The 13,380-nt window shown below is 37.8% G+C and overlaps 1 protein-coding gene across 3 annotated transcripts in view; it reads left to right on the top strand.

Moving 5' to 3' along the window:
• trpc5a (transient receptor potential cation channel, subfamily C, member 5a) overlaps nucleotides 1-13,380 on the top strand; it is an 82,162-nt gene that overhangs the window by 51,363 nt on the left and 17,419 nt on the right. For 2 of the 3 annotated variants that reach the window (XM_056264532.1, XM_056264533.1), the window contains exons 4-6: nucleotides 9,901-10,237; nucleotides 11,816-11,955; nucleotides 12,814-12,846. In XM_056264532.1, coding sequence (XP_056120507.1) covers nucleotides 9,901-10,237; nucleotides 11,816-11,955; nucleotides 12,814-12,846 — 510 coding nt within the window. The remainder of the gene's footprint in view (nucleotides 1-9,900; nucleotides 10,238-11,815; nucleotides 11,956-12,813; nucleotides 12,847-13,380) is intronic. The other variant, XM_056264534.1, reaches the window with a different exon arrangement.

Raw genomic sequence — 13,380 nt, 5'->3', positions numbered from 1 at the left:
GGTACCTTTAAGGCCATCTATATTAGGGCTGCCCCCGACTAAAGTTTTTTCTAATTTCTTCTTTTCATGAAGATTAATTACGTTGTATGACGTTGTCCCATTACTCCTATCTGATTTGCTTGACGGCAGAGGTTGTAAATAATCAGTATTTGGATATGCAGTTGGTTTCCCTTTGTAGGGGAGACCGTTATCTAAGCCAAACTAATTTACATCTATTCTATTATTTTAATTATAATGATGTCATAGAGAGTGTATATGCTGAAATACAATTACATATAGCATGCAGTGGAACAATATGAAATTAATATTTACTCCCCTGTTGTGCAGAGCAAGTAAGAATTTACATCATGATTTGTGAAGTTTGGCTGGAGTGGCATCCGACACATCTCGGAGCCAGTGGTGCATTATCTGGGTTGCTCATGCTCAGCTAAAGAGCAAATGACAATCTGCTTATACAGTGTGCGTGATCTGTCGTTTGGAGCGCTGCCGGGGCTTTACAGAATTGCAGTGGCACTGCAGCAACAATGCAGCTGTGGGGACTGGAGAGGCTAAGTGAATTAGCATTTAAATCACATCTGACCTGAACTGTGCAAAATAAAATTGAGCAAGCTGAACGCTTATTAGGGGAGGTTGAATGAGAACCGCATGGTGGGGAGGGAAAGATTAGAAGCGTAGAGTTTGAATAACTGATTTCCCTTAAAGTAGTATCGAAGCTAAGCTAACCCTAAAATTTGGTCAATAGTATACACAACAACAAAAAAGGACTAATTGTTGATAGAAAATTAGACCATTGCATGTTAAATAAGCACTTAATAACTGTATTGTCATTGTATACAATAATATTATATTATATTTGATACATATTATATTATAGTATCATATTTGATACATCACCTTAAAAAAAAGTGTAACCAACCAGAATGATGATTGAGAGATCATCTTTTTAAAGCATGGTGTATCCTTTTTGATACTCATATTTTAAGATTCATTTTCTAAAAAATTATTAATAAATAATCAAGTAAAGTGTTCATCTTGAGATATTACTAACAATATAAAAGTTATTCTTCCATTTATTTTACTATGTGTATCAAATATGATACATTAGGCTTTATAGAGTAAAAACTATCATGCTTTTTGGGCATGGAATATGACCCATGCTATTCTTTAAATTCCTATATACAGTGTAAACCATACCTAAATATGGTCATACTGTACCATGTTATACAGAATATCATGGTATTACCATCTGATACCTTCACTGCACCATGGTGGTGAACGTGATTTCACCAAGTACAACATGTTCCAGGATCACAATCTTTGTTGATCCTGGAACAAAATTCCAGTCAACCAATCAGATTTGAGGGACAAGCTTACAGCTTGTCAAGTTAAGGCTTACAGCCAGGGTTAGGTGCTTCTACGTCAGTGTTATTCATCTATTATTTCCCTCTGCATTTGGGGATAAGTTATTGGTAGGGTGAGGTTTAGGGGTAGGGATAGGGTTAGGACTACATTTTGGACAGTAATGTTGTTCCAGGATCCATGAACATGTCTTACAGTATGTTTCAAAATCACGATGACCGTACCATGGTACTGTCACACTTTAAAAAAAATCTTTTTGTTGTTGTTGTTAGGGCTAGCATTATGTATGTTTTCAAATGTTGCTGTTGGTAGGCTATTTCTTCAATACAGATATAGCATCACCGAAATAAACATCATGAGGGGGAAAAAAATCTGTTATGTAATCCTGAAAAAAAGCAGCCAGTAATGGCTTACCTTACTGTAGATATATTTTTTTCAAACATACTGTCTTCTGTTTTTGAGGAACTTAATGAGAAACTGTCTTTTCAGACCGTGATTCAAGTAGATGCAGCTGACATGCCGATAACTCTATACTAATGTGACTTAAAGTAGCCTGTAGCCTGTACCCACTGCCTTGTCAGGTTTGCAAGTTCCATTACTCAAATAAAGTCAAAGTGGCAGCTAAATAGTGCTTGTTCCGTAATCTAAAGGGAGTGCTTATGCACCTGAATAACCTTTTGTCCATTCTACATATGACATATTAATCTTTTCTTTCTGTATGAAGATGCAAGAAAAATCATACGTATTTTATGGACATCTGGATTTTTAATAATTGTTCTTGAGCCTCAAGACTGCTGAAAATCTTTTCCCTGTGCATAATGAGATTTTAATGACTGTTTTTCTCAGATTTGAATATAAACGATTATTGCATTGCACTGAAGATGAAAACGAATCACCATCCCTTCTCTCCCTCTCTCTCTAGCACTCTTTTGTACTGCAGTATGAGTTTTGATTCACCTCCTACTTTATTGCCAGATACAGTATGCAATTTAGTCCACCAGCTTATATTGAGAAACTTTGATGCGCAAAGCCTTTTTACAGCAGATGCTTCAAAGGGATTTGGGAAGCATTGCCCCCTTACAGAAACAATTTCCTACAAAAGAGCCATTTTTAAAAGATTAAGGAGGTGCTGTGTCTGGGGTTTAGGGAACAACAAGATCCCAGTGGCAACTTAATTTGTCAGAAATAAAAAAGACGCTGATCACAGTGCAATTTTGCAGGTTTCTGTAAGTTTTTGAGATTGAAGTAAAGAAAACTGCAGTAAAGATGTTGTTTGGTGGCTACCAACACACTCACACCCTACTCGTCAAATGTCTGACGCATGGTCAAGGACCCCTGGCGTCAAGTTTCAACGAAAGAGGTGTACCCTTGACGTTTTTTTTTCGACGCGGGGGTCCGTCAGAAGACCCCACCGATTTCTGCTGCGACATTCAGATGGTAGGGTCAGATTTTCGCGTAAACAGCATGAAAGCATTATTCTATCCTGCCTTGTCTCAACGGTTCAGGCTGGTGGTGGTAGTGTGGGGGAGATTTTCTTGGCACACTTTGGGTCCCTTCAATTGAGCATTGTTTAATTATTGTATCAACAGTATTGTTGTTGCTGACCAGTTTCATCATGTAGTGACCACAGTGTGCCCATCTTCTGATGGCTACTTCAGCTGGATAACGCACCATGTCACAAAGATCAAATAATCTCAAACTGTTTTTTTTAACCGCACCTTTTTGAATATATTCCACAAAGAAATAAGGCAGTTCTGAAGGTGAAAGGGAGTCCAACCCGGTACTATTGCAAGGTATACCTAAACTGGCTGGTGGCTGTTTATGTTGCTATGAAGTTGCACTTTAAGGCAGTGGTTCTTAAAATGTTTTGAAGGTCTGTACTGATAAAGACAAGAAAACAACACTAAAAGACAATAATGAATCATAGTATATCATGAGTTGAAAAATAAATACTTTTAAAAAGAGAAAACTTCCAAAATTGGTTATTGTTGATACTGAATGCAGTTTGTCCTAAGAAACTTTACAATATTCTGGTATACTAAAGAAAATATTACCCATGGTACAAAAGCTATGAGCCACAAACATGATTCGTCCTTTGTGAAGTAAATTACTGGCTAATGAGAGCATTAAACCATTGATATTCAAGTATGATAGAACAATAGACCCCTTTTCAGTTAAAACATGGTGACTTTTTTGTGTGGGCGGAGCTTAGGTGGAAGCAGAACGATTCCTCAGGCCGCTTCACTAACGCTAGTTAGCTTGTTTTTTAACAATGACTCAAGAAAATCTAAAAAGTCACTCACCGTCCAGGACCGTGATTGTTATTTGGAAAAGTTCATTTTTAATGGACGGAACCAGATTTTCCGACCCGTACACGCTCACTCAATGGATCTGACAATGGATCTGACAGTCTGTCAATGGATCTGACAGGATTATCTCCAGTTGAGTGGCCTGACTTCTACACCTACCTGAAACCAAGCATAAAGAGAAACTGAGGGCATATAAATCTTTAGATGGCTATAACTATTTGCTGAATGGTCATACACGACTTGTGTGGTACGATCTGAAGTTTTGCCTAGTCAGCGTCAAGGCCAGAAGACGACCATGTAAAGAGTGACATTACAGTGCAATTTTAATGATGTGAATATTTTCTAGAAATATTTTTTTTTCAAACTATGTATTTGATTATTCTTTCTTACAAGGTTTTTCAAAAAGTCTAGTCACAATCAATCCACAACAATACAATCATAGATGATTCACAAATAATCACAATAGTTTAGAAAACATTATGCGATAAAATTTCAAATTGGAGTCTGTACTCGTCGATTCTGGCACCCAACGACACAACAAGATGACATTTTAAGCTCCTTATGTAGCCGAATCTGTGCTGGTTTGTATTGGCTGCCTCCAGTTTTCCCTTTGTTTTTTCCCTTTGATGTAATTGTAACGTCGGCGCAAAAAGGGTCTATAGATATATTGTTCAAAATATAGACTTTTGAGTATTTTGAAACCCTCTAGTAATTAGATGTTAATAAAACATGTTCATAATTAATGTGATATTAATTTAGGGTCCAATTCTTACTACTAACTAGCTGCTTATTATTAGTACGCATATTACTAGGAAATTGGCTGTTTTATTAGTCCTTATAAAGCACATATTAATGCCTTATTCTACATCCCTTAATCCTACCCAATACCTAAAATGAACAATTACCATACTAACTATTAATAAGCAGTAATTAGGCATTTATTGAGGCAAAGGTGGAACATAATCTAAAGTGTGACCAAAAATGGGTCAGAAAAGTCAGATCTGAAAAAAACCTTTAACATAATTTGTTTGCAGATGCAGTTTTGATGTTTTGTTACCTAATGCATTCATACATTTTTAAGCGTGACATCAGTGTCCAAATACTGTTGGGGCCACAGTCATCTCATGCAGGTCAAATTCATCTCATGCAGGTGTTTACAGTGTTAGGGGAAGTTAATTCCCCTGCATTAGAGTCAGTTACTCTTCAAGAGTGAGCCAGCCTAAACTCTTTGCATTATCAGAGCTGGAGATCAATCCTCATTAGCATATTGCTCCCTAGCAACCAGAACATGAACAGGACATCTGTTGTTCTGTAATCGCTTCTGTCAAACAAGGCAGAAGAACAACAGATTACATCATTACCTGTCCCTCTGTTCACCTTTTGACCTGTCTTATAAAGGTCGCTCAGAGTAAACCTACAAACTAATAGTGTTGATTGATCCCAGTGGCTCGACTCTTTTGAATCTGTTCACCAAAAAGATGAATTCACTGATAACTTTCTTTAGCTTGAGTCATTATGCCAATTAAATTATGAGTGAATCATTTTATCATTTACCCAAAATATTAATTCAAAACACTAACATTTAATTTATTAAAGTGGATATTATTACAGTCATTCATGTATAAACTAAGACAATGAATACTGCGAATAAAAACAAAACAAATAGGTTCTCCTTCCTTCAATGAGCCACCAAAATTTGTCTTTCACAGGTTTTAGTTCTGTGGGCTATCATTAAGAACTGAGAAAGACAAATTTATTTAAAAATTAAATGCAATTCAGTCATCATTTCGGTTTTATATCTTTTAAAAAAGCAAGACGAAAATATTTGCAAACTATCCTTGATTGGGAATCTCTGTACTGAGAGATTTACTGGAAAAGCTATCATGTGGCTGAGCTTCTGTCACGGTTCTGAGAATGTAGTTAGGTTAGTAGCATCACTACTTTGAGTTAGTTAGTCCACAGGACTGCATGGAAGTGAGCAAGAAAGATTCATTCACTTCATTCATATCAGAGTCGACTGAAACACCACTACAGCAAATTCATCCATCTTTTACAGTAATACAGTTTCATTTATCTTCAACGCAGTGTTGCAGTCAATATGTGCGCCATCCCTGCTTCAACACCATTCTCCCAGGTCAGAATACAAGACGCCATTTATTTACTTGCAAGCCACGTGTTGTAAGTCATTACTACAGTCCGTAGTGGTGCTGGCTGGCTGGGATGTTGTAAGTCTCATTTCGTGGGCAGTTTGAGGAATGATGTTGTTAGCTAAAGGGCCGCCTGAAGGTTAGTGTTCATAATGATGGATGAAGAAGCTTATTGCTGTAGTGTTACTCTCACACCATGGATGAAATACCAGCAAGTCAGGTGTGGGGAAATGACCCATCCTCCCAAACTGTTCATTATAAAATAAAACCTGAAGGAAATTACTGTCCTATCTCTTTTCTCAAAGCTCTTTGTAAAATTCACTCTTGTGTCCTTTTTTTACCCTTTTCCACGTCCCCTCCCTAGGGTTCAGGTGCTTCTATTAGCTTACTTGATTAAGTGGAGGTTGATTGTCTTTTTCCTACGGGACCTTTTGTGATATATGCAATGAGTTTGAGTGGGGATTGTGGGAAACCAATAATTGGCTGTGGGTTTAGTGGATATTCAGAGGGGCACGGCTGGTTCAGAAGCCATTGCTTTCTCAGGCTTGCTACAGAAACTCTTGACAACGGAAACTTTAAAATCTGAGATAGAGTTGTTACTCATCTATCATGCAGTGTTGTCATCCCACGCAGCATTTTCCATTATAGCCACTAGATAACTTATCACAAATGGGCTATGAAATATGAGGCGAGTCAGTTCTTGGCTCGCTTCATTTCAAAGCAGATGTTTCTGAGGACGCTCTCCTACATCCTACAGCAGTGCACTAAACTGGTAATTAGCTTTGTTTACACTCGAAAGAAGCGCTTTTCCATCCATCCTCCACTTCCTACTTTGAGAATGATTGATAATAATGATACTTTTTGCATCATTAAAGAAATAGTTCACCCTAAATTGAAGATTTTGTCATTATTCAATTGCTCTTGTTTTGTTGAAAACCTATCACTTACTTTATGTGGATCACAAAAGGTATTTGTATTTATTTATTTTTTATCATTATTTTTTTAAAGAATGTCCAGTCTTTTTACAGTTTTTCTCGATTGCTTAAACACTATAACCAGGCTTTTAAACTAAAATTTGAAAACCATAATGCCATTTATCAAAAAGCTCACCCATTTCACTAAACCATAAACACTAGGCCTATTCCCTGTTTTTGACACGTGAGTCAGATTTGTTGAACTGTCACAGCAAATCTCTACACACAAATCCCTTCATTTCTCATTGCCTAGACCATGTGGTCATTTAGAAAGCACTAGTATTCAATATTGTTCACTCAAATCAGCACAGCTTCAGCTCAGTTAGCACACAATTACCCAAGTGGAAACACTAAGAGTCAAAATTGAACACGCATCAATCAGATCCTTCAATAGATAGATAAAAGGGCCCGAATCAATTTATTGAGTTTTGGAATTATGAATCCAGAAAGACATGAAGGAAGAGGTTGAGGAGGGAGAGGGGGAGGAGGAGGAGGAGGAGGAAGGGCAAAGGGAAGGGCAAGAAGACAAGCAGTCTCGGATGAAATTCAAGCCACTTTAGTTGACCATGTCCTTGTCCATGGTATGACTATGAGGGAGGCTGGGCAACGAGTAAGGCCAAACTTGAGTCACTTCACCGTCGCCTCTATCATCAGAACCTTCAGGGAGGTGCGGTGGCAAACAAAATTCTATCACTGAATAAGAGACAAACATTTCCAATTGTCTTTGATGAGGTTTACTTTCTTGCAAGAAAAGGCCAGCATTCGTACAGTCATACAGAGTGGCTGCAGAGTGTGACAGTGAAGGGAGGGCATCCTTTCTCCTTTATAGTCTTGACTCCCAGAATGTTATCTTTCTAGGCCAATGATGGTATTTCAACCATATGTGAAACATTCTTAGACTTGTTCATCATATTGTATTCTTGAGTGGAGGCCCTCCTGTCACGTACCAACACTCTTTACCATTCCAACAATTCCATATTAGAATAAGGTTTGTGTGTGCTGTTTTACTGTCATATGATGGTCACACACATCTTACAGTAAGTAAATATATTTTTTTTTTAGAGGAGAAAGTAAAAGAGTAAAACAGAAAGAAATTTTTGTGTGTGTGTGTTGTACTGTGTACATGAATGAATAAAAATGTGCCAATGTATCCATTGGTTGTGTCTTTTGTGTTCATCATGTGAAAAGGTTTGTGAGGGGGGAACCACAAGCAACATAACTTACCAGTTTTTGGATTGTGTTCACATTATATTATTTCTGTCCGAACTGCATCAAAGCAGCAGCTGTTTACCCCTTGTTGCATGGCTACGACGACGCAGGAGATGGTGGCAAAATGCACAACGGTGCTCACCTCACTTTTAGATTTTGGTTTTTGATCCTTTGGTTTCCAAAGCATCAGCACATTATGGCACTTGTGTCTGTCTGACGCGAATGTACTGCAAATGTTCTAAAGAACACAGGAGTCCATTTCTGCTGAAAAAGATCAGAAATTACACATTCTCTCTGCTTGCAGTACGTCAGTCCAGCCCGTTCTCATCCCAAGGCGTCATATACTGACGCTTTTGCCAAAGCGTCTATATCCAACGCACATGGCACCCTTTAGCGTCAATATGAGACGCAGATATATGGCGCCTCCTAGTGGTCTAACCCTAACACTACCCCAGACCTAAACCTACCCATAACCGAAGCGTGTTATATTGACGCTAAAGGGTGCCATGTGCGTCGGATGCAGACGCTTTGGCAAAAGCGTCAGTATATGACGCCTTGGGATGAGAATCCGTTGGTCAGTCACGCTTGTCAGGAAAGTGAGTGAAACACACTCAAACATGTAGTTTTATCAAATCGTATGTTATTAATAGCGGTTCATTTCTGCGATTTAGTAAGATTGCGTTCATATCAGCAGCAAGCCGTACTTGATTTCACATGAACCGTACCCCAGACCACCCTTTTTATGGAGATGGTCCTCAATGCAGTACATGAAATCCACAGGGAGGAGTCGGATCTAGATCCAACTCCTCCCACCTTACATATATCTAAACCTACCAATCTCCGCCCCCTGATCCCTAAACCCACCCCTAATCCTACCCATCTCCTCCCCGTGGATCTCATGTACTGCATTGAGGTGCTACTGTTTTTATGCGGACTGGTACAGTTCACGGGTGCACACCCGAGTTCGGAAAACAGAGTTCACATCATCCAAATGAACCGAACTCTGACATCAATCAAATCCGGGTGTGCACCAAAAGTGCTAGTGTGAAAGCACCCTAAAAGATTGTGAATATAACAATCACATCATGTGTTTTATTTTCTGACACTTTTATTGTGCTTTTGTGTCCTTTTTGACACTTGAAAGCTTCAACCTCCTTTCTTTGTCTTTGTCGTTTGTCTTCCTGTTCTAACATTCGCATTCAGCTGCAAACCATGAGTGACATTTCAGAGCTAAATGTGTTAACACGCATGGTTCAATCAACAACAAATGCGGAGAAATGAATCACAGTATTGGTTTGTCTTTTAAAGCGAGCCATGCAATAAATGTACATAGATTTATCATTTTTTTATAGGTATAGGCAGTTACTTTAATTTTTTGGCTGTACTTTTGCTTGTGCATTTGACTGTAAAGGAGACATTTTATTGTTGTTGGTAAGATGCATCATAAATCTCAAATGTGATTATATAGAGTACCCATCAAAAGTTTGCACCATGATTGTTTGCATGTGAAGTTGAAAACATCTTCAACAAGTTCAGCTCAAGACCACATATTGCACTTAATCCTGTTCCATTCTGTTTCTCCATCTAGCTGTTTTTTGACACTTGAATGCATCCTTTGAATGTCGCATAAGAAACATATCTGATTTTGATGGTCTGGTAGACCCTAATTATACAGGTTTTCCTTAAGATCACCTAGTCAACTAGTCATTCATGCCACCCACCAACAAGAGGATTATGAAAATATGTAGTTTTACCCATCTGTAGGATAGATGAAATATTGCTCATTCTTGTCAGAGTGAGTAATGCATCTTTTTCTCCAAGCTAATTGGTCCTTCTGCGTATGGTTGCCATTATGCATGAGCATTTACAAATCCATTTACAAAGCTCTCTTTTTTTTCACAGTTCGTGGCACAGCCAAACTGTCAGCAGCTCTTGGCCACACTATGGTATGATGGATTTCCTGGCTGGCGTCGTCGTCACTGGGCAGTTAAGCTGGTCATGTGTTTCATTATCGGCCTGCTCTTCCCTGTCTTCTCGCTGGTCTACCTGCTGGCTCCCAAAAGCGCGCTGGGGCTCTTCATCAAAAAACCCTTCATTAAATTTATCTGCCACACAGCCTCCTACCTCACCTTCCTCTTCCTCCTCCTCCTGGCCTCACAGCACATAGCACGCACCAACCTACACATACAGGGCCCTCCGCCCACTGTGGTGGAGTGGATGATACTACCTTGGGTGCTGGGTGAGTATGATTGTGTGTGTGATGATGGAGATGTAGGTTGTTTAGCTTGTAAAAATTAGTAATGAAATATATAATGAAATTGCAAATTTATAGTGTGTGCAAGTTGACGCTGTATAAGGGATTTTTACTTAACGCTTTGCCCTAAGTATTAAAGTCCGGCAATTATATTAAGCCCTAACTGTCACGTGTGGGTTCAGGAAGACAGAAGAATCAAGTTCCAACACAAACGTTTAATGATAAATATCTATAAGGAAGACAAACAAGTAGGGAAACACACACATGGGGTAGCGGTGATCGGACAGAGAATGAATGTGAGGGACCAACTTATATAGCAAACACAAATTAGGATGATTAATAGAACACAGAACTAATAATGAGGAGCGGGAAAACTGAACAAAAGAACATAATGTGTGACACTAACAGCTTTCAACTTTTTTGTAGATTATTTCCAGCTTTGATATTTGTATATTTTTATATTTATTTGAGTGTTTTCAGGCATGTTTTGGACCTTTAAGATTAAAGTTAAAAAATCTCACATTGACTTACAATTTAAAATGTAACTGACATAGATTGAAATGTTTGATTTAATTTGTAATGTTTAACGTCTATCTCATACAGATAAAACATAATTTACAGTGCATATGTGCAATAACAATATGTAATTTGATAAACCCATTATTATTATACCATTATTGCCAATAACCAATAAATTGTCAAGATTAGAATTAAATGATATTTTGTCTAAATAAAAAATAAATAAAAAAACATTAAAGTGAGTTTAAGCATCACAACGTTGTAATGTACAGTTGATATTCATTGTGAGATTTGATTACATTTAACTGTGTTATTAAATTATTAAGTTATTAGTGTTTTAAAAGTAAAAGTGAATGTTAAATGATGGCAAAGCTAATTTAAATGTAAAAGTGGCGGAAATGAGCATGAACGATTAAATATGCAATTTCATCCAATAAATGTATACAAAAACTGATACAATAAATAAAAATTAAAACAGTAATAACTAAAACAAATCTACAAGTGAATTCAGGCATCACAGCGTTATAATGTACAGTATGAAAATGTATATTCATTGTGAGATTTGCTTATGATTACATTTAACATTGTTATTAAATTGAATTATTTATTACCTTTTTCATTCTACTAACTATAAGTAACTTTGCAGCTACATGTCAACTAATTCTCATTAGAGTAGACTAGAAGACGGTCAGTGGTTAGGATTCGGGTAAGAAGAATATGTTGACATGTAGTTTCATAGTTATAGAATGTCTGTTAGTGTTAGCAGATATTAAGCAGAAAGTCTAATACTTTAATTAAAGTTAGTTGGCATGTAGTTACAAAGTTACTTGTAGTTAGTAGATCTAAACTGGACAATCGAAATAAAGTGTAACCGTTTTTTAATCTAAATGTAAATATAGGGGAAATGAGCATGCACCATTATTAATGCAATATTATCCAATATATATCCAGTTACATCAACCGATATGATAAATTAAAGTATTTTTCAATAACTGATATATTGCATCCCAAGTTTATTTCTATGTTTGTGTGTTTTGCACATAGGCTTCATATGGGCTGAGATTAAGGAGATGTGGGACGGAGGTTTTAATGAGTACGTCCATGACTGGTGGAACCTGATGGACTTTGCTATGAATTCTCTGTATTTGGCCACTATTTCTTTAAAGATTGTTGCTTATGTCAAGGTAAGCTCCTCCCTTAATTGTTTTGCTCTCGGTTCAGTCATCCTTGCTCATTCTCGAATGCACGCGAGCACATGCACACAGACACACTCCAGACTCCATGACCATCTGCAGCTGTGTTAGTCACCCTGCATGGAAGGGTTTCAGCCCACACGAGTCCCCTACAGCGTGTGTGTGTGTGTGTGTGTGTGTGTGTGTGTGTGTGTGTGTGTGTGTGTGTGTGTGTGTGTGTGTGTGTGTGTGTGTGTGTGTGCGTGCGTGCGTGCGTGTGCGTGTGTGTGTGTGTACATTTGTGAGATGAGAAATCCAATGGGCTAAGCCATATAATTTATGTTCTGTTTTGCATTTGGACATGTTCTCAAGAAATGCATTTAAAGCTATAAATGTTTGTGTGAATGTTCCTGACTACATGTATTATCATTTTATTGTATGATTTCAAAACGTGGGAATAGAGGGTGAATTTATGAGTCAGTTAATATTGTGGTCTTAGTCCCAGAAGAGAGCAGAATTTAAAGCAAGAAGAGCTCGGCCATACCTTGCACTCAAAAGCCAGACTTATTTCTCTGCCCACTGAAACATGGAATTGAAGGATGGTGCAGAGGAAAGAAGCCGTCTTGTTCCACCCTCAAGTTGTGCAAGGCAAGAGCTCAGGAAATGTCCAAGAACCTGTAGACTGTTGACTCAACTGCCTGGAAAAACAATACAAAAACAAAAAAACTAATGGATCTGTAGGTGCTGCAATAAAAATTTCAATTATTATTATTTTTATTTTTTTCAAAAACATTCTAGAGGGAATTCACTAATGATTTAAACCTGTTGATAGTGTTGTGTCATTTGCATCTGTTGTCTGTATTGTTACAGCACCTGATTAACTCAAGGAATTATGCAAATCAGGTAATGGTGCAAACACGCCCACAAAATTACTGCTGATTGCAATTTGCATTTCAATTTTTTTCTTTGCAGTGCTTCACCATTGCAATCTAGGCTCTTTAAAATGGCTAAATATTGCTCGACTACACAGCACGTCTTTTGTTCTCCATCTTTTGATCATCATTTGATGAATTACTGCTGCCAGGATCGCTAGAAAATGTACACAAACATACTTTTTAAATACAATTACTGTCAGCTTCTGCAGGTGGTAATAGCGCAGCGTTAACTGCATCAGGCAAATAAGCCAATCCATTCATGTTTGTGAATTCGATCCATTGAGCCACATTTGCATAAGAGGAGGCTTATTTGCCCAGAAACAAATGACAGTGACTTGGCAATGAATTTAAATATGCATGATGCAGCGCTTTACCAGTGCATTTAGCACCTGCTATGTTGGACTGTGGGTGTTACAGTATGTGAATAAGGCTAAAAATGGACTCTACACAAATATGGAAACTCTTGGCCAACCAACTGTAAGGATGGTCCCATTGTACATAC

The sequence above is a fragment of the Rhinichthys klamathensis genome, unplaced genomic scaffold, assembly GCF_029890125.1.
Source record: "Rhinichthys klamathensis goyatoka isolate OS25496 unplaced genomic scaffold, OSU_Roscu_1.1 h1tg000222l_1, whole genome shotgun sequence".
Classification (NCBI taxonomy): domain Eukaryota; kingdom Metazoa; phylum Chordata; class Actinopteri; order Cypriniformes; family Leuciscidae; genus Rhinichthys; species Rhinichthys klamathensis.
Note: the sequence above shows the minus strand (reverse complement) of the source record. Positions and strands in the feature narration are given on the sequence as shown.